The 21,849-nt window shown below is 40.4% G+C and overlaps 2 protein-coding genes across 34 annotated transcripts in view; one reads left to right on the forward strand and one right to left on the reverse strand.

The window, feature by feature from the left end:
* Positions 1 to 20,536, forward strand: part of RNF169 (ring finger protein 169) — an 87,615-nt gene extending 67,079 nt beyond the window's left edge. For all 3 annotated transcript variants that reach the window (XM_004051813.5, XM_055356816.2, XM_055356817.2), the window contains exons 5-6: positions 12,803 to 12,902; positions 13,674 to 20,536. In XM_004051813.5, the coding sequence (XP_004051861.1) occupies positions 12,803 to 12,902; positions 13,674 to 14,858 (1,285 nt within the window). In that variant the 3' untranslated portion in view covers positions 14,859 to 20,536. The remainder of the gene's footprint in view (positions 1 to 12,802; positions 12,903 to 13,673) is intronic.
* The window catches only part of XRRA1 (X-ray radiation resistance associated 1), a 109,648-nt gene continuing 106,828 nt past the window's right edge, over positions 19,030 to 21,849 (reverse strand). For all 31 annotated transcript variants that reach the window (XM_055356802.2, XM_004051811.5, XM_019037078.4 and 28 more), the window contains one exon: positions 19,030 to 21,575. In XM_055356802.2, coding sequence (XP_055212777.2) covers positions 21,322 to 21,575 — 254 coding nt within the window. In that variant the 3' untranslated portion in view covers positions 19,030 to 21,321. The remainder of the gene's footprint in view (positions 21,576 to 21,849) is intronic.

Raw genomic sequence — 21,849 nt, forward strand, 5'->3', positions numbered from 1 at the left:
TTACATCGTACACCTAAAAAAATGAAAAGAATACTAGTATAGACAAGGCAGATAACCCAGAGTGTAACAAAATATTACCAACTTCTGGGTGGATAGCAGCTGCACCAAGGTCTAAAGAAGCTTCTGGGTTTCACTCCAGGGTGTGTGTGTGTGAGTGAGTGAGACAGAGAGATGTGTGTGTGTGTGACAGGATGGAGAGGGTGGGAAGGGTCTTTCAGGCCAGAGACTGGCAGGAGGGTCCTCTCCAACCTTAATTTCTTGGTGGGACTCAGCAGTGTCAGACCTGAAGGTACCCTTAAGAAACAAGTATGGCGTAGGTATGTAAGAGACAGAGAGAGTAATGAGAAGCAACTGAGCGCATAAGCTGTCTAACGTTTTATATCTTGTATGGCCATTTGAAACCCTTTAAGCAGTGTTTTGTAAGCATTAAATCTTCTAGCTTTCCAGCTGCATGTTTATACTGGCTAACCCTGCTTTTCTTTGTTTGTAAATCAAACTCATTGTGGGTGCGGGTATTTTTAGCCTAACTAGACGTCCCAGAAACCATCTGGTCTCTTGGCAGTGGAAATTTTAAGCAAGTTGCTTTTCAGACAGTGCTGCTTTCTCTTGTTTATGCCTTCATTACGTGTTCAGATAGACAGAGCTTTCCTAGATGTTTTGAGTCTGTTCTATGGCAGAGTAGAGTAAGTTAGATCAGTATGCTGTGGTGCAAAGAGCACAGGCCTTACTATACTGTAGGTTTAAATAATTCACTTCAGCTGTGTGAACCTGGAAAGATCACTTCTCTCATTTCTCTGTCTATGAATTGGGGATGATGATACCTGTGTCATAGAGTCTCTGTGTGGATTAAATGAGATACAATATATTTCAAACACTTAGCACAGTGCCTGACAGATAATGGGTTTCTAATAAATGTTGATGTTTTCTTTCTTTTCCTTAAGGGATAGAAAGAGGTTATTTCTGCACACATTTTTATGTATTTATAAGAAACTTCTTTGATATATCCACTGTATGCCAGGCACTGTGTTAGGGTTTAGGAATACAGAAAAGGACTCCGTACAAAAGAGGAAGGAATACTTACCGCCTCCATTTTTTTTAGTGAGATTATTGTTTGGGCACTTTAAATCCTAAGAACATTGTCAGGTTTATTGCTCTTGACTATTCTGCTCCAGCATTTTGAAGACTCCTTCCCTGACCAAATGCTACAGTAACAACAATATTATCTGGGTATTATGTTTATGTTTTATATAATATTTTTACATTCATGATTTTAGTGACTGTTAGTGTCCACATTTATACTGCATGTTGCTAGAGGTACTGCTTGATCTTTTCAGTAGTGCCATGGTAATAAAACACCTTTCTTGCTTTATAATTTAAATATATCTCACTGTTTCTTAAAAGATACTTTGCCTGGTGACATGAGCAAAATTGGCAGAGCAGGGAACTCCAAAAGCCTTCCATAAAAGCAGTAATAATTGGCAAAAACAGCCAACATCAACTTTATTGGAACTCTGGAAACTAATCAAAAGTTTACAGCAAATAAGCAGTGTCTCAATCTAGAAAAAATGCATGCAGCTGAGTTTGGTGACTCATGCCTGTAATCCTAGCACTTTGGGAGGCTGAGGTGGGAGGATTGCTTGAGCTCTGGAGTTTGAGACTAGCGTGGGCAACATAGCGAGACCTTGTCTCTACTAAAAATTTTAAAAATCAGCCGAGCATAGTGATACATGCCTGTAGTTCCAGCTACTCAGGAGGCTGAGGTGGGAGGATCTCTTGAGCCCAGGAGATAAAGGCTTCAGTTAGCCATGATCACTTCATTGCACTCCAGCCTAGGCGATAGAGTGAGACCCTGTCTCAGGAAAAAAAAAAAAAAAAGAAGAAAAGAACACCGGAATCTTGGCATCTAAGGAACTCTGTCAGATCACTAACTGACCACTAAGCTAACAGAACATAGAATTCATTGGCCACATATGACAAAAAATAGACTTTATAAAATCAGTTCAAAAAAGTCACTGAACAAATAACAGCTATAACAGACAGCAACAACAAACCCAGGGGTGGGGAGAGAATCTGATTTTCATAGTTGCCACCTTATAATATTCAAAATGCAAAAAATATGAGGCATAAGAAACAAGAAACAATGACCCATACACAGGAAAAAAGAAACTGATAGAAACTGTCCCAAAGGAAGCCAAGACATTTGACATTTTTAATGTGGACTTTAAATCATATCCTCAAGAGCTAAAGGAACTATGGGCAAAGAACTAAAGGAAACCATGAAAAACAGTGTCCTAAGTAGACAGTATCAGTAAAGAGATAAAATTATAAAAAAGGAATCAAATAGAAATTCTGGAGCTGAAAAGTACAGTGACAGAACAGATTTGAACAGGCAGAATAATTAGCTAATTTGAATATAGGTCAATTGAGATTATCCAATCTGAGAAACAGAAAAAAGAATAAAGAAAAAGAAACAGAGCCTAAGAAATCTGTGAAACACCATTAAGTGTACCAATATACACAAAATGGTAGTCCCAGAATGAGAGAGAAAGGGGCAGAAAGAATATTTGAAGTAATAATGAGCAAACACTAATCAAATTTAATGAAAGACATAAGTCTACACATCCAAGAAGTTCTGTGACTCCAAAGTAGGATAAAGACGTCTACACCAAGACATGTTATAATCAAACTGTTGAAAGCCAAACAGAATACTGGAAATAGCAAAGATCACAAATCACTATACCAGATATAATAATCATGAAAAAGTTTGAAATATTGTGAGAATTACCAAAACGTGACACAGAGACAGGAAGTGAGCACATGCTGTTGGAAAAATGATGCTGATAGACTTGCTTGATACAGGGTTGCCATGAATCTTTAGTTTGTAAAAAATGCAATATCAGCAATGTGCAATAAAGCAAACGACAAAAAAGAAAGGGATGCCTGTATAAGACCTAGAAAATAGCAGAAGTCCTTCTTTATCAGCAATTACATTAAATGTAAATTGATTAAACTCTGCAATTAAGAGGAGATTGGGAGAATGGATTTAAAAAAGAAATGATTCAGATATATGCTGAGACACACCTTAGATCCAAAGACAGAAATAGGTTGATAGTGAAAGGATGGAAAAATATTTCATGCAAACAGTAAACAAGAGAGCTGGAGTAACTATACTAATATCAGACAACATAGACTTCAGGTTAAAAATTGTTACAAAAGACAAAGAAATACATTATATAATGATAAAAGGATCAACTCAACAAGAATTCTTCTTCTCAGGTGCACATGGAACATCTTCCAATATAGACTGTATGTTAGACCATAAAACAAGTCTCAATATATTTTAAAAGGTTGAAATAATAACTGTATTTTTGACCACAATGGAATGAAACTAGAAATTGATAGGAAGAAAACTGGAAAATTAACAAATATGTGGAAATGAAACAACACGTTCTTTAAAACCAGTGAGCCAAAGAAGAAGTCACAAGAGAAATTAGAAAATACTTTGAGAGGAATGAAAATAAAAACCTTCCTGGATATATACACCCTCTTAAGACTGAACCAGGAAGAAATTGAATCCCTCAATAGACCAATAATGAGTTCTGAAATTGAGGCAGTAAGGAGTAGCCTACCAACCAAAAAAGCCCAGGACAAGACATTCACAGCTGAATTCTACCACAGGGACGATGATGAGTTGGTGCCATTTCTACAGAAACTATTCCAAAAAATTGAAAAGGAGGGACTCCTCCCTAACTCATTCTATAAGGCCTGCATCATCCTGATACCAAAACCTGGAAGAGATACAACAAAAAAAGAAAACTTCAGGCCAATATCCTTGATAAACATCAATGCAAAAGTCCTCAATAAAATACTGGCAAACCAAATCCAGCAGCACATCAAAAAGCTTATCTGTCATGACCAAGTAGGTTCCATCCCGTGTGTTAATCTTTTTTCACACTGCTATAAAGAACTGCCCAAGACTAGGTAATTTATGAAGAAAAGAAGTTTAATTGACTCAGTTCCATGTGGCTGGGGGAGGCCTCAGGAAACTTACAATCATGGCAGAAGTCAAAGCAGGCACCTCCTTCACAAGGCGGCAGGAGGGAGTGAGTGAATGAATGAAGGGGGAAGAGGCCCTTATAAAACCATAAGATCTTGGCCAGAAGCAGTGGCTCACACCTGTAATCCCAGCACATTGGGAGGCTGAGGTGGGCGGATTACTTGAAGTCAAGAGTTCAAGACCAGCCTGGCCAACATAGTGAAACCCCATCTGTACTAAAAATACAAAAATTAGCTGGGTGTGGTGACATGCACCTGTAATCCCAGCTACTCCAGAGGCTGAGACATGAGAATCGCTTGAACCTGGGAGGTGGATGTCACAGCGAGCCAAGATTGAGCCACTGCACTACTGCCTGGGTGACAGAGCAAGACCCCACCTCATAAATAAGTAAATAAATAAAACCATCAGATCTCATGAGAACTCACTATCATGAGAACAGCATGGGGAAACCACCCCCATGATTCAGTTACCACCACCTGGACTCTACCTTGACACATGGGGATTATGAGGTTTATAATTCAAGATGAAATTTGGGTGGGAACACAAAGCCTAACCATTCCACCCCTGGCCCCTCCCAAATATCATGTCCTCACTTTTCAAAACACAAGCCTTTCCAACAGCCCCCCAAAGTCTCATCTGAGATAAGGCAAGTCCCTGCTGCTTATGAGCCTGTAAAATCAAAAACAAGTTAGTTATTTCATAGATGCAATAAGGGTATAGGCATTGGGTAAATACACCCATGTCCATTGGGAGAAATTGGCCAAAACGAAGGGGCTACAGGCCCCATGCAAGTCTGAAATCCAGCAGGGCAGCTAAATCTTACAGCTCTGAAGTGATCTCCTTTGACTCCATGTCTCACATTCAGGTCACACTGGTGCAAGAGGTGGGCTCCCAGGGCCTTGAACAGCCCTGCCCCTGTGGATTTGCAGGGTACAGCTCCCTTCCCAGCTGATTTCACAGGCTGGCATTGAGTGTCTACGGCTTTTTTAGGTACATGGTGTAAGCTGTCAGTGGATCTACCATTCTGGGGTCTGGAGGAAGGTAGCCCTCTTATCACAGCTCCTCTAGGCAGTGCCCCAATGGGGACTCAGTGTGGGCATTTCCCTTCCACACTGCCCTAGCAGAGGTGCTCCAGGCTCCACCGCTGTAGCAGACTTCTGCCTGGACATCCCGGCATTTGCATACATTCTGTGTAATCTAGGTGAAAGTTCCCAACGCTCATTTCTTCACTTCTGTGCACCTACAGGCCCAATACCACATGTAAGCCACCAAGGCTTGGGGCTTGTACTCTCTGAAACAATGGCCTGATCTGTACATTGGCCCCTTTTAGCCATGGCTGGGGTGTGGGCACCAAGAGACTTCACAAAGCAGCAAGGCCCTGGGCCCAGCCCACGAAACCATTTTCTTCTCCTAGCTTTCTGGGCCTGCAGTGGGAGGGCTTGCTGTGAAGACTTCTGACATGCCATGAAGACATTTTCCCCATTGTCTTGGCAATTAACATTTGGCTCCTTATTACTTATGCAAATTTCTGCAGCTGAGTTTTTGTTTTCTATTGCTCCGTCAGACTGGAAATTTTCCAAACGTTTATGCTCTGCTTTCCTTTTAAACATAAGTTCCAATTCCAGACCATCTCTTTGTGAATTATGGGGATTATAATTCAAGATGAGATTTGGGTGGGGACACAAAGCCTAATGATGTCACCCGAGATGCAAGGGTGGTTCAGCGTAGGCAAATCAATAAATGTGATTCTTCACATAAACAGAACTAAAGACAAAAACCATATGATTATCTCAATAGATGCAGAAATGGCCTTCAATAAAATTCAGCACCCCTTCATGTTGAAAACTCTCAATAAACTTGATATTGAAGGAACATACCTCAAAATAATAAGAGCCATATATATGACAGACCCACAGCCAATATCATTCTGAATGGGCAAAAGCTGGAAGCATTCCCCTTCAAAATAGGCACAAGACAAGGATGCTCTCTCTCACCACTCCTATTCGGCATAGTATTGGAAGTTCTAGCCAGGGCAGTCAGGCAAGAGAAAGAAATAAAGGGTATCCAAATAGGAAGAGAGGAAGTCAAACTGTCTTTGTTTGCCGATGACATGATTCTGTATCTAGAAAACCCCATTGTCCCAGCCCAAAAGCTTATTAATCTGATAAGCAGCTTCAGCAAAATCTCAGGATACAAAATCATTGTACAAAAATCACTAGCATTCCTATACACCAGTAGCAGGTAACCAGAGAGCCAAATCATGAATGAACTCCCATTCACAATTGACAAAAAAAGAATAAAATAGGAATATGGGCTAACAAGGGAAGGCAGGACCTCTTCAAGGAGAACTACAAACCACTGCTCAAAGAAATCAGAGATGACCCAAACAAATGGAAAAACATTGCATGCTCATGGATAGGAAGAATGAATATCATTAAAATGGCTGTACTGCCCAAAGCAATTTATAGATTCAATTCTATTCCCATTAAACTACCATTGACATTCTTCACAGAATTAGAAAAAACTATTTTAAAATTCATATGGAACCAAAACCATTTAAAATTCATATGGAACCTGAATATTCGTGACAATTCTAAGCAAAAAGAAAAAAGCTGGAGACATCACACTACCTGACTTCAAACTATACTACAATGCTACTTGTAACCAAAACAGCCTGATATTGATACAAGAACAGACAGACCAACAGACAGACCAATGGAACAGAATAGAGAATCCAGAAATAAGACCACATACCTACAACCATATGATCTTAGATAAACCTGACAAAAACAACGGGGAAAGGATTCCCTATTTAGTAAGTGGTGCTGGGAGAACTGGTTAGCCATATGCAGAAAACTGAAACTGGACCCCTTCCTTACACCATATAAAAAATAAAATCAACTCAAGATGAATTAAAGACTTAAATGTAAAACCCAAAATTATAAAAATCCTAGAAGAAAATCTAGGCAATACCATTCAGGACCATAGGCATGGGCAAAGATTTCATGACGAAGATGTCAAAAGCAATTGCACCAAAAGTAAAATTGATGAATTGGATCTAATTAAACTAAAGAGCTTCTGCACAGCAAAAGAAACTGTCATCAGAGTGAACAGACAACCTATGGAATGGGAGAAAAATTTTTGCAATCTATCCATCTGACAAAGGTCTAACATTCAGCATCTACAAGGAACTTAAACAAATTTACAAGAAAAAAAAAAAGCCACCCCAGTAAAAAGTGGACAAAGGATGAATAGACACTTCTCAAAAGAAGACATGCATGTGGCCAACCAGCATATGAAAAAGAGCTTGACATTACTGATCATTAGAGAAATGCAAATCAAAACCATAATGAGATACCATCTCACACCAGTCAGAATGGCTGTTATTAAAAAGTCAAAAAACAACAGATGCTGGCAAGGTTGTGGAGAAAAAGGAACACTTCTACATTGTTGGTGGGAGTGCAAATTAGTTCAACCATTGTGGAAGACAGTGTGGTGATTCCTCAAAAACCTAGAAGCAGAAATACCATTTGACCCAGCAATCTCATTACTAGGTATATACACAAAGGAATATGTATCATTCCCTTATAAAAATACACGCACATGTGTGTTCATTGCAGCACTGTTCACAATAGCAAAGACATGGAACCAATCTAAATGCCATTCAGTGATAGACCGAATAAAGAAAATGTGGTACATATACCCCCCATGGAATACTATGCAGTCATTAAAAGGAACTAGATTATGTCCTTTGCAGGGGCATGGATGGAGCTGGAAGCCATCATTCTCAGCAAACTAATGCAGGAACAGAAAACCAAACATCACATATTCTCATTTATAAAGTGGGAGCCGAATGATGAGAACTCATGGACACATGTGGGGAAACTGGGGAAACAACACATACTGGGGCCTGCAGGAGAATGGGGGTGGGAGGAGGGAGACCATCAGGAAAAATAGCTAATGGATGCTGAGCTTAATACCTAGGTGATGGGATGATCTGTGCAGCAAACCACCATGACACAGGTTTAGCTATGTAACCTGCACATCCTGCGCATGTACCCCTGAACTTAAAAGTTAGAAAAAGGTAAAAATTAAAGAAAACCTGTACATCAAAACTTACTGAATGTAATGAAAGCAGCGCTCAGAGGGAAATTTATAGCTGTAAAAGCCTACATTATAAAAGATTTAAGACTAAATACACAGAGTAGACTAAACACAGAAAACAAAAGGAAAGAAATAATAAAGATCACATTTAAGATTAACAGAGAATAGGAAAACAGTAGAATGAATGAAACCCAAAAGTTGGGTCCTTTGGTAAGATCAACAAAATTGACAAATTTTTAACGACTGGTCAAGAAAAAAAGAGAAGACTCAAATTACCAAAATTAGGAAGAAAAATGATGACATTACTGTTATTACAGAATTAAGAAGGATTATAGACAAATACTATGAACAATTTTAATGCCAACAGATTAGAAAATTTAAATGAAATGTACCAGTTCCTAGAGTGAATGTAATGAAATGTACCAATTCCTAGAAACTTCGTAAAGTACCTGAGGAAGTTGAAAATCTGAATTGACCTATATCAAGTAAAGAGGTTGAACCCATAATCAAAAAAAAAATCCAACAATAAAAGCCGAGGGCCAATGGCTTCACTGGTGATTCTATGAAACAACTAAAGAAGAATTAACGTGAATCCTCACACTCTCCCAAAAATTAAAAGAATAAATATTCTATGAGGTAAGCATTACCCTGATACCAAAGTTGGACAAATATTTCATAAGAAAAGTAGAGGCCAAGATCTCTTCGGAATATAGATAAAAATTCTTCAGCAAAAATACTAGCCAACAAAATCCAGCAGCATTTTTTTAAAAGAATTATATACCATGACCAAGCAGGATTTATTCCAAGAATGCAAAGGTGTTTCAGCATACGAAGATCAATGTAATGTACCATTTTAGTAGAATGAAGGGGAAAAAAGCTCAGTAGACACACACAAAAAGTGACAAAATCTTATACCCTTTCATGAGAAAAATGATCAACATGTAGGAAAATAAGAGAACTTCAGTCTTATAAAAGGAATCTATGAAAAACCCACAGCAACATCATACTCAGTGGTGAAAGAGAAAACTTTCCTCCCAGTAGCAGGAACAAGATAAATGATGTCTACTGTTGCCATTTCTGTTCAACATTGTACTGGAAATTCTAGCCAGAAAAATTGGGCAAGAAAAATAAAAGCCATCCAGATGGCAAAGGAAGAAGTAAGACTATCTCTGTTTACACATGACATGTTAATCACAAAAAATCCTAAAAAATCCATGAAATAATTGTTAAAGCTAATAGACAAATTTTAGCAAAGTTGCAAGATATAAGCTCACCACACAAAAATCAGTTGCATTTCTATACACTAGCAGTGAACAACCCAAAAAGGTAACTATGAAAACAATTCAGTTTACAATAGCATCAAAAAATAGAATACTTATGACTAAATTTAACCACAGTAGTGGCAAGACTTGTATGCTGAAAACTACAAAACGTTGCTGAAAGAAATTAAAGAAGATCTAACTAAGTAAAGCAAAAGACCTCCTGTGCTCATGGATTAGAAGACATAATATTGTTAAGATGGCAATACTCTTGAAGTCGTTTTACAGATTTAGTGTAACACCTATTAAAATTCCAATGATCTTTTTTGCAGAAAGGGACAAACATACCAAAACACATATATGAATTTTCAGAGGATCCCAAATAGTTAAAACAATCTTGAAAAAAAAAAAAAAAAAAAAAGAACAAAGGTGGAAGACTCACAACTCCTGATTTCAAAACTTACTGCAAAGTATAGCAATCAAAACAATGTGGTACTGGAATAAGGGTAGACATGTAAATCCATGGAATAGAATTGAGAGTCCAGAAATAAACCCATACATCCATGGTCAACTGATTTCCAACAAGGGTGCCAAGACCATTCAGTGGGGAAAGAACAGCCACTTTACATATGGTTCTGGTATAACTGGATATCTACATGCAAAAGAATGAAGTTGGGCCCCAACCTCATACCACATACAAAAATGAACTCCAGATGGATCAGAGACCTAAATGTAAGTGCTTAAACTATAAAACTCTTAGAAGAAAACAGTTGAGGAGTTCAGTTGTATAATAACTGATCTCTTACAGCACTTATGCTACAGAGTGGTGGACTTCAGTGGGTAGACGCTCCTTTCAGTGAAGGTTGTCTTTTGATCAATCTGTCTCTAATGCTTTGCACAGAGTTGGTGCTCAGTAAGAAGTCTGTTGGTCAAATATGAATAGGAGAGGTAATGACAATTTCAGCTATACTAAAGTTTAGCAAAAATATTTTAGATTGTCAGAATTTTTTTTTTTTTCTTCATTGCACGTTTGGTCACTGCAAGTGTGTTTCCTCCCTGGGCCTTTTCTTTTGCCAAAATGGAGTTTATGGGGCATGTGAAGATGTTCTCCCCAGCTACAGGTAGTTGTCATTTGTGTATCTGATAACGTAGGCTTGAAAACAGTGACTTTCAATTTGACTGTTTTACACCTGACAAAATGGATTTATAGCCTGTTTTTAAAAATTAAGTTATTTCTTAATTATGTAATATTTGGAACTTAAGGTCTAGATCCCGCCTCAGTTTGAATACCTCTAACGGCCTGGAGCTCAGTGTCTTCCCAGGCAACTATCAGTGAACTGCTCTATTGAAAGTTAAAAAAGTCTTTCTCAGGTTGATCAGAAAATCTTTTCCTCTTGGTGTCTGCTTGTTTTGCCAATGGAATCACACCAAACAATTGATATATTTGAAGTAACAATGCTGTCTCTCTCAACTTTACATCCCTTTTTTCTAACCCAAGGTATATATTATTTACCACAGCATTTTAATCTGCCATACAGTATACTTCTGGGTGGCTTACACCACTGACAGTTTCTGTGACTTCTAGGGATGCAAATGAATATCAATATTTTTAAAAGTAAACTACCAATCAAGCTGACTTTTACACAGCTGCTTTTATAGGGGGATGTTGAAATTTTCTACCTGCTCCAAAATGTATTTCCCGCTAGATAGTACAACTTTCACATCTTTCATTTGGGTTAAATGTTGAGCTTCTTGGTAAAGTGCAAGCATGTGATACAGGCTGGCCACCTCTTTCTCCTATTAACACTATGTGGCCATAAGATATAGGATGGGAGGGTTTTGAATGGGAGGAATAACACAGAAATACTGGAATAGAAGCCCTTATGAGTGGGTAGGACATGCTACCCCCTCTACTTACTAGAGATGTAGGGAGAAGAGAGAGACCTTGGGAAGGTACCTTACCTCCTTTACAAGTTTTCTCCAAGCTAATGCTGGCATAGTAAAACTCTGAAAACAAGTCTTTTGCTACAAAAGAGTAGATATGATGCGTTCCATTCCAAAGCTAAATCGAATCATTTGAAGAAATTTCTGTTTGAGATCATCTGCATAACTATGTGTCCACCTTGACTTACGGCATATTCCTGTTTATCCTTTGAAATGAACATGCTACAGGAGGACTTTTCCAACCCAGATCTCACTTCATCCCAGGTTATGAAGAACTCTCTCCTTTGTGCCGTTTCTGCTTCCTATGCATACTTTTTTTTGTTGTGCCCTTTCACTGTATTGTATTTATTTATTTGTCCACTGGACTCTGATTCCTTGAAGATCTAGACTGTGTCTCATTCTTCTCTGTATTCTCAGTGCCTGGATAATGGCCATCAGTGTCTGGCATACATATAGTAAGTATATGATACATGCTTGGTGAACAGATATATATTTAGGCAAGAGTTGAGGAATGGGGAAACAAAGGCGAGTGAGAAATTAAGTGTCCCTACTTGTTTCTGGGGCAGGTGACAGTCATCTGCACATAATTCTAACATAGATTCACATATGATCCTGGGACAACTGTTAATAGATACCCACATACAAAAGGATAAAGTTGGACTCCAACTTCACACCATTTTGAGTTATAAAATTAACTCAAAATGGACCAAAGACCTAAACTTAAGAGTCAAAATGATAAAACTCTTAGAAGAAGACACTTGGGAAGTTTAGTTGCATACTAACTGCTGTCTTATGGTACTTACTATGCTATAGTGTAGTGGACTTCAGTATAGAATCCAAGCACTGTGGAGTTTGGTTTGGGTTATAAACTCAATGTCATAAAGACAAAAATCATGTGTTCTTTAAACCTCTGAAATCACTAGGATTTAGGCCTTTGAAAGCTCAAATGTAATGGATTAAAGGAGAGACTACATTTAATTTTGACTGCACATAGAGATCTAATGCACTGCTGTGCATTTTTGTAAGTACTTCAATATTTGTGCTTGATGTAGATTGAAGAGAGGTTTGGGTCTAATAAAAAGAAAAATCTGTTGCTTGTAAAGGTGATTTAACATTGTATCCACCCTATTAAGGATAGTGAAGTATCTCTACATCTCTCTAAGCATGTTCAAAATAGCCACTGGTTCTGCCTCCTTTTGGCAGGGTCTAGTTTGGAAACAAAATCTTGAACCAAATATCCTCTCTGGAGCACTGTCTTTTGGCAGAATTTCTATTCAGAATGTATTTTGTTAATAAATTAACTCATTTTCTATTGTAGCTGCCCAAGGGAATTCTTTCCTGGTGAGTGGCTTAGAAAGCAAAAAGATATTGTCATCCTTTTTCCTTACCTATATATGGACTAATTTTGACTACTCGTTTTTTATTTATTCTTTTTTAGGAAGCTAAACTCCAAGGTGGAAAGGAGTCAGAGCTGTAGTGACACAGCCCAGGAAAGAGCGAAGAGCAGAGTCAGAGCAGCTCCAGGCAACAAAGCCAAGGTACACCTCAGCCACAGACCTCCGGGGCTTGTGAGGCTTGCCCCATCACCCCCTCTGCACATGGTCATGAAATAAACTATTCCAGAAGAGAAGAAGCAGAATGAGCCCAGGCATACTAGTTATATTGGAGAAGTCTACAAACAGATGTGAAGGACGAAAGTTTGAATTAGTAGCCAGATGGGTAGAATTAGGGCTACTAGAGAATCCCCCCCTTCTTTTTTTTTAAGAGACAGAGTCTCACTCTGTCACCTAGGCTGGTGTGCAGTGGTGCAACCATAGCTCACTGAAGCCTCAGACTCCTGGGCTCAAGTAGCCTTTCTCACCTCAGCCTCCCAAGTAGCTGGGACTACAGGCACATGCCACCACACCTGGGGAATTTTTAAATTTTTTTGTAGAGATGGGATCTTGCTATGTTTTCCAGGCTGGTCTCAAAGTAATACACCTGTCTCAGCTTCCCAGAATGCTGGGATTACAGCATTTTGGGAGGTATAAGCCACCATGCCTGGACAAGAAACCTTTTTTAAAGCTTTAGATAAGTGTTTTTTCTCCCCTACAGATTTTCAGTTTTATGAATTGTTTGAAGTATATAGGATTTTCTGCTAAATGGTATGCTTTCTAAGTTAGGGATTTTCTCCCTTTCTTAGGCTCACATTACCCTTCATCCCTTTTCTTGTCCTCCCCTTCCCTGTGCCTCCACCATCATAAAGGAATGATGAAGGAAAATGTATATGTATGTGTGTATGAAGGCATAATCTTTTTAATCTCTTTCAGGTCACAACTATGACTCCAGCCTCCAACCCCATCATTGGTGTCCTCTTGTCAACTCAAAACAACCGCTGCGTCTCGGCCCCTGACTTAACCATCGAAAAGCGTCTACCCTTCAGCTCCCTTTCATCCTTGGCTTCCCTGCATAAGCCAGAGCGTTCTATCAGCCCTGAGAGCAATGACAGCATCTCTGAAGAACTAAACCATTTCAAGCCCATTGTCTGCTCACCATGTACTCCTCCCAAGAGACTCCCTGATGGCCGTGTGCTAAGTCCCCTCATCATCAAATCAACTCCACGCAACCTAAACAGAAGCCTGCAGAAGCAGACTTCTTATGAGGCCAGTCCACGGATCCTCAAAAAGTGGGAACAGATCTTTCAGGAGCGGCAGATCAAAAAGACCCTTTCAAAAGCCACGCTTACCTCTCTGGCTCCTGAAATGGGGGAAGAGTTACTAGGCTCTGAAGGTATCCATTCTAGCAAGGAGAAGCCACTTGTGGCTGTAAATACAAGATTGTCTGGTGGGCAGGTCCTATCTGAGTATACTGGACCCACCTCTGCTGATCTTGATTATTTCCCTTCTGTTAGCCAAACAAAAGCAGAACAGGACAGTGATAATAAAAGTAGCACTGAGATCCCACTGGAAACCTGCTGTTCCTCAGAACTCAAAGGGGGAGGCAGTGGGACTTCTTTGGAGAGGGAGCAGTTTGAGGGGTTAGGGTCAACTCCAGATGCCAAGTTAGACAAAACCTGTATAAGCAGAGCCATGAAAATCACCACAGTTAATTCAGTGCTACCCCAAAACAGTGTTTTGGGTGGAGTCCTCAAAACAAAGCAACAATTGAAGACATTAAATCATTTTGATCTGACTAATGGTGTTCTAGTTGAGAGCCTAAGTGAAGAGCCACTTCCTTCTTTGCGTCGAGGCCGGAAAAGACACTGCAAGACCAAGCACTTAGAACAAAATGGCTCCCTTAAAAAACTGCGACAAACCAGTGGGGAGGTGGGTCTGGCCCCAACAGACCCAGTCCTGCGAGAGATGGAGCAGAAGCTTCAGCAAGAGGAAGAAGACCGACAGTTGGCTCTGCAGTTGCAGCGCATGTTCGACAACGAGAGGCGGACTGTGAGCCGGCGAAAAGGAAGTGTGGATCAGTATCTCCTACGGTCCAGCAACATGGCCGGGGCCAAGTAGCACCTAATGAAGTGTTACCTATTTTTAAAAGGTCTTAGGCCTCGATCATTTATCCTGAAGAGCTGAGTGTTCTCACTTTGGTTTTATTTTAATGCAAAACACTGTCTAATATGGTTCTGAGAGGTTCCAGGGCCTTTGTAGTCAATATCCAAGGGAACAGCATCTCCGTTTCTCTGTGACCCAGGCCAGAAGCCTGAGTGACCCATCCCTAAGGGCTTCTGGGCCAAACCTGGCAGCACCCACTGGGAATGAGATTTGGAACGGCCTCAGGAGCATAATGGCCACAGTTAGTAATGGTAAAGAGGGGATACCTTCTTAAACTGATAGACTTCCTGACTTCTTTCAGCAGGGTATTGTTTTAAATCAGCCTTGCAGATAAAAATTAATTCCATCTTTTTCAAACAAGTGAACAATTTAGTTCCTTGGCAGATCCAAAATGATAGATGGTTATGTTACGCTTTCTGCTGTCCCTTGCCAAAAATAAATAACTATATCAGTTAAGCTTATGCCTTTACAAAAGTTAATTTACATTCTCTGTTTAAAAAATAATATTTGGTGAATGCTATATAGTTGACAGAGCACATTTACAGACCTTATTTAATTTAGTCTTTCCAAGAGACCTCTCATGTAACTGGCATTAGCCCCATTTTTAGATGATGAAACTGCAGTGCAGATGTTCTGGTTCTCTCAACTACCAAGTGGCATCACCCATGGATTTTCTAAAGGTTTCCCAAATAGATCACAACCTAAGGGTGTGCCAGGGGAGCCTAGGGGAAGCTAGGCTGGGCATTGAACACTGATAGTGCAGAATCCACATGCAAATAAGATCGACAGTGTGGATAAACATATACTGTGCATTATCCCCATCCCCCACAGTTTAGAGCCTTCTGCTTTTCTGGGGGTTTCAGCCTATGAGACAAACTATAATCAGGCTTCATTGTTACTTTTCAAATGGCCAAGGGTTATCTGCAATGTTGATCTAAAATCCTAAAAAATCACCCTGAAGTCAGGCAAGGAACAATACTTAAACTCCATACTATGGAAACAAGGTATCTAGCTGGATGCAGCTGGTAAATTCAGTCCCATGGACCTTTGGGGGTTTATTTTCCTTAGCAGCTGACACCATGTGTCTTTTGCATCCGTGGTGGTGCTTGGTGCTTCTGCCCATCTGGGCTCATTGAGAATAGGGATCAAGATATGATTTTAGGGAATTTCTGATGGGCTGGCACGTTCCATGTAGTATGAGTTACTATATAAAGTCATGTGACTGGCATTTTAACAGACCTTCCAGAGCTTATATATCCCAATATATGTTGTCTCCTTTGAGTAACCCCAGCAGAATACTGCTTAGTTTTTCCAGTGCCATTGGTGAAAGCATTTCTGGAACTGTCTTCAAAGACTAGAAACAATGACTCCCAAAATGCTAGAACTGGAAGGGACCTTAGTGGTTATCTATTCCAGCCTCCTCCTAAGGTCCTCCTCAGCTTCTAGACCTAGAAGCCAAAGTCCAGAACAGTGATCCATTGATCAAGGCAGATAGTATAACTCCTTTTAAGTGTACTCAGATTTGCCTTTTCTCAGGGCAAATCTTCAGTGTTTTGTGGTTATTTGTGGTTAAGAGAGAGAATTTAATGTCTGAGACTAGCCAGCAGCTATTTGAAGCCTCTGGGTGGCTTATCAAGTGGGTTTGTAGTAATGAGTGCTGCTGTAAAGCAGAGCCATTTTCTTGTGCAGCTCATAGTTCCCAAACAGTTCCCAAAGAGAAGTTCCAGAGATGTCTTAAACATTGTGGTCATCATTGAGATAGGTAGAATCTCTTTGGTGACTACTTTGGTGGGGAACATCACTCACCTGAATGTATGCATTCTGTGCTGTGTGTGCACATATGCAGATGTGTGTTTTAAAAACATATACAAAACTCATGATTTTATAGTCACACCACTTCAGTTCTAGGCCCTACCAACAATTTATGTCCTCCAAGGGCTGCTGGAGGGCATGTTTGTGCCCAAAACAGAAGGGCTGGCTCTGGTTTACAGAAGACGGGGAGGGTGACCTTACTATAAATGCCCTTAGAGGAAACTTATCAGTTACTGCCATTTCACGCATTTCCTTTTTGATCTTAGTAAATATTATTGGAAGGCTAGTCTTGTTGGTAGGAGCAAAGACACTTATTTTTCCACTTGCCATCTTTTTCTATATCTCCAGTAATTTGAAAAACAAACTTTTCAGTTGGAATTGATTTTTGTCTTTGGTAAAAAGAAATATTTTTAATAGATAAAAGATATATATTTTAAATATTTCCCCAAATTAATACTTTCATTTTAAGAATTGCATAGCAGTTGTAACAAGTGCAGAATGAAGAACAAATTCTTGTTAAGCAAATAGCCCAAACTCTAGGTCCAGCTTACTGCCTTCCCCCCTTGTACCTACAGTGATGTCTAGGATGGTATTGACAGTTGTTTTCTAAACTTGCTGCTGAGCAACAGTCCTTCAAATATAGGTAGAGTGGTCTAGGTTAAGGAGGGAGGAGGGTTGATCTTTAATCAGGTTGGCTTTGGAGGAAGGAAAAACCACTAAGGTATTATCTGTATTTTAAGATGCTTCCCATCCTTAATAACTAAAACCTGAATGCTTTTCTTTCTGAAAAATCTCCCTCTCTCCTTCCATGATGTGAAGTTGGTTAAAAGTTGATATGTTGATGTGTATTATTTGGGGGAACAGAAAAGGAGAAGGAAGGAAACAGAACGATGGGAAGGGTTTGTGAGCTAGAATAAGAGGTGCAGGATTTCACAAAACAAATTCCTCACAAATCATTGAAGCCCAGTTCACCATACAAATTACCCATGTCTTACTCTGTTCCTTGTATATATGCATTCTGGGTTTTTTTTATTATTAAAGGGGAAATTATGAGAGGGGGGAGGGTGAAGGTCAGTCTGAGGGGAAATCCAGGAAATGTGGTGCCCTTAGAAGGGGGCTGTCAGCTCTTTTCCATAGAGAGGGAAAGAAACTTTGAGAAAATGTTCTTGACCCATTGATTGTATCTGCTGGAAGAAGTCATCTGGGCCTGTTGGGTTGGTATCAGATCAGGGGATTATGCATCCAGCCCCTGGCCCCTTTAATATATTTGCCTGTTTTTAAAAAAGGTTAAGTCTTCTTGGGTGAGGCTTGCCGGGGAAACTCCTAAGTGGCTTCACTTATTTTTTAAATTTTAATTTAATTTTTAAATTTTTGCTTGGAAGAAGCACTGGTAATAAATGTTTTATTTTTTGTTCATTTTCCCTAAAGGAAAAATGCCCTTAAGAGATTAAAGCTCTTAATTGATTACTGTCTGGTTAAAAACTGGCAAACTGACTAAAATGGGAAGCTGCCACCGTGCCTGACTCATGCAGCTGATGACCGAAGGCTCATCCTTTCTTTTCTATTTGACAGACATTTACTGAGCTTCAGACTTGTGCCAACCCTGAGCTGGACTGTGGAGATAAAGCAGTTCCTGCTCTTGAGGAGCTCAATGTCTAATGGAATGCATTTGAATGTATGTGTGGCTGGAGAGTTCGTTTATGGTCTTAGGAAAGCCGTTTCTGGTCCCATTTAGAAAACTGACCAGCACCCAGCAAGCTGCATTCTACATTTTAGAGACCCCATCGGTATTTGTGAATTTGATTGCACCACTGCTTTTCCTTTACTAAATAATGTTATGGAAGGAGAATGAATTTTCTCCTCTAGTGATTATAGGACATTAACATCTCTTCAGAAGCTGCTTTTAGCTTAAGCCCCAAGAAGTGAGGTGGGTTGTGGATCACTGACATGGTTAGGGGAGGCCCACACCTCAATTTAGTAACCTCCTAATCTCTCCCCCAACCTGATCTCTCATCAGAGCTGGCAGCAACTTGGGATTCCTTTCCTTTTTCCTGCCTAACTTTTCATTGAAATGTCTAGTAGGAGGGTGAGAAAAGAGAAGAAACGAAGGCTGGGTCACAGTCATAGAATGTTACAGCTGGAATGGGCATGGAAATCATCCAAGTTAAACTTCTTCTCTGCCCCCCGCCCCCACTTTTTTTTTTTTTTTAACCAAACGAGGAACTTGTGATCCAGTGCCCTATTTTATAGTGTAGTTTTCCAGGGTCTGAATAAATAATCGTTAAAGTTTGACACACGCAGACACACGCACCAATGATGGGGATACCCCCAAATGATTTAGGAGATTATTTTATTTTAATAGCTTTTTCTTCCTGATTTTTTTCAGTTAGTTAGAGTTAAATGTACCTATAGCCCCTGAATACATGCTCAGGTAGAGAAAGTCTCCATAGTATAAGTAATATGAATGTGGAATCTTGGAAAGTGAAATATTTTGATTGGAATAATTTTAATTAAATTTAATGATTTTAATTAAGAATTAAAAGCCAGCTAGTCAAATTTTCTTTAAAAATTGGAAACTCATTATGGTCTTAAATTGTTCTCAGGCAGCCTTTTCCTCATCAACCCATAGAGTGGTCTTTTGAACTGGTATCTAAACATATCTGGTTATGAATTCTCAAAAGAGAAAGCAGGTCTGGGGCGGGGTGGTCAGGGGGCAGATTCTAGGGAAAGTGCTGAAGAGATTTTCTTCTGAAGATGATCTAGGAAATGCATCTTTATACATGATTGTTATCCGCTGTAGCTTTCTGAAGAAGATTGTAGAAAAGAGACTAAGATATATGCAAGGGTCACCAGTTTAGAGATTAGTCAAATTGGAAAAAGTGCCAAGACTGGATGTGCAGATCGTTCCATGTATTATCAGTATTTTTTTCCTCTTAAGAAAAAAATTTACTCTCTCTCCTTTGTGAGTAAATGCCTCCTTAATGCCTTTTAAGTAAGGTGGCAACTTTTAACTGTCATCTTGTGAGACGCAACCTCAAACTCTAAGCAGACTCCCTCTCTCCCTTTCTGGTGTCTTAAATCAAGAACTAGTTTGAAGCCAAGGCAAAGCAAGGTTTGTTCATCTTCCTTTCCTGTCATTTAATATAAGGTAAAACAGGCAATGAACTCGCTCTTCAAATACCATAGTTCAAGAGTAGCTGTTGGCCCTGGTTCCAGATTAATATAGCAGCAGGCAGATTGCCCCTTCTTGGGGCCACCACCCTCCAAAGCTGTGCCACCAATGACAGCACTGGGTTCAAGTTTGCATCAAACATGGTATTACCAACGCTGACCCTCCAGCAGAGCACTTAAAAGTCCTAGTGAGAGAATAGATACTATGCAAGGGAAAAAAATTTAAATGCCAACGAATAGATTTTTTTTTTTTTTGAGCCTGATATACTGTTTGTTTACTCTCAACTCTTTGTACAAATATTATTGTCCTAAGGGCCTTTTCCCCTCCTGCCTAGAAAATAGGTTGTGTATTGGTTTTATTCAACCTGCTGTCTGCTTTAGGATTGGAGAAGGTACCTGGATCCTTGTGGACTGCCACTGCTGGCTGCCTCCTCTCCAACTCATCAGAAGAGCATTTTGACAAAGACAGAGGACTTGGACCAGGGCATGCCCTGTTGGAGATGTTTCTGTCAGCAAGGACATGGCATGGAATCAAGTGGGCTGATGTGTTGTTATTTAAACAGTACCAAAGTGCATTCTTCAATGTATGTTTGCCTGCTTGAAGCGAGGCCCAAGTTGAGAATACAGTAAAGGAAACTCATGAAAGTGGATGTTCTGTTTCTAGTCAGAGTCTTGTCTCTGGTGAACAATCTCAGACAAAAACATGGGTTAAGCTTAGGCTGTGTGTGGATTTTTGGTGCTGTATGTGCTCTGGGAGATGCCCCATGTTGGATGTCTTGCTTTGGCATTCAGAATGGCAGTAGAGATTAGGAGCAGGGATGGGGTTTCCATGGTGTACAACTATGTCTTTTGGCATAAGTTATGTCCAGTTTACAGTTTGCTCCAATTTACTGTCATGTTCACATTCAACCATTCATGCTCCTAATGAAGGAGCCAAGAAAGAGTCTGAGTAAAGAACGAATATACAGGATGACACTGTCCCTGCACATTAGGGCTGTACTCACAAGATCTTGTTTTTAAAAATACCCTTTTTTGGAGCCATTGTTCAGGAATTTGTTAAGATCCCCTTGGTGTCAGTTTCTCATACAACAGAGAACAAATGTATCCCTGTTGCATCTGAACTGGAAAACCATTTTTAGAGGGAAGTGTGACAATGCTGCTGTGGCCTGGGTTCCAAGAAAGAATGCATGTGGCACCCAGTCTATTGCCCTGTGCACCCACTCTTTATTGCCACTGGGCCAGGCACCAGGTCATGCCTGGGCCAAGGAAGGGAGATCCTGACAAGGGGATGCCACCTTGTGGCCAGCAAGTGGGGCCAACTGAGCTCTGAGGCCTGTGGCCGGCTGGTCAACCTTGAGGTGCGGTCCAGGGCACAGAGCCCTCGGGGAGAGCTGGGGCACAGGCCGGGTGGTGCACACAGCCCCCATGCACAGCTCTAGCCTTGTGAGTCATTGGCTGTGGGCTCCTGGCAGAACTCATCCATGAACTCGAGGAAGTGGCCGAACTTGGGCTGGCTCTCACTCAGCGCTGGGCAGGCCGTGGGGAGTGGGGTAGTCCCGAACACTGTGCGCAGAGAGCCACTCACCAGCTGCCGGTAACGTGCCTGGAACTCCTTCAACAGCCTCTTGGCCTCCAGGTACTGCTTGTGGTTTACCAGCCGCCGTTCTGTCCACTGGTGCAGGACAGCACCTGCAGGAAAAGAAGCCAGGAGAGGCACCAAGCTCATCCTGGTTCTCACCCAGCCAGAAGCAAGAGGATTGGGTCCAGAGACCCTTGGAAAATGGGGTGGTGTGGCAGGAGGATGCTAAGGGGCTAAAAATGGCCTTTCCAGCTTGGGAAGTCACTGACTTCCTACTGCCCCTATGCATTGACTCTATCTTAAGCCCTGGTTCAGGACCTTAACATGCTGTGTGATTTTAGGCAACTCCCTGCCTCACGCTGGCTCTCCTTTTGTCCATCTACA

Source organism: Gorilla gorilla, chromosome 9 (genome assembly GCF_029281585.2).
Source record: "Gorilla gorilla gorilla isolate KB3781 chromosome 9, NHGRI_mGorGor1-v2.1_pri, whole genome shotgun sequence".
NCBI classification, from domain to species: Eukaryota; Metazoa; Chordata; class Mammalia; order Primates; family Hominidae; genus Gorilla; species Gorilla gorilla.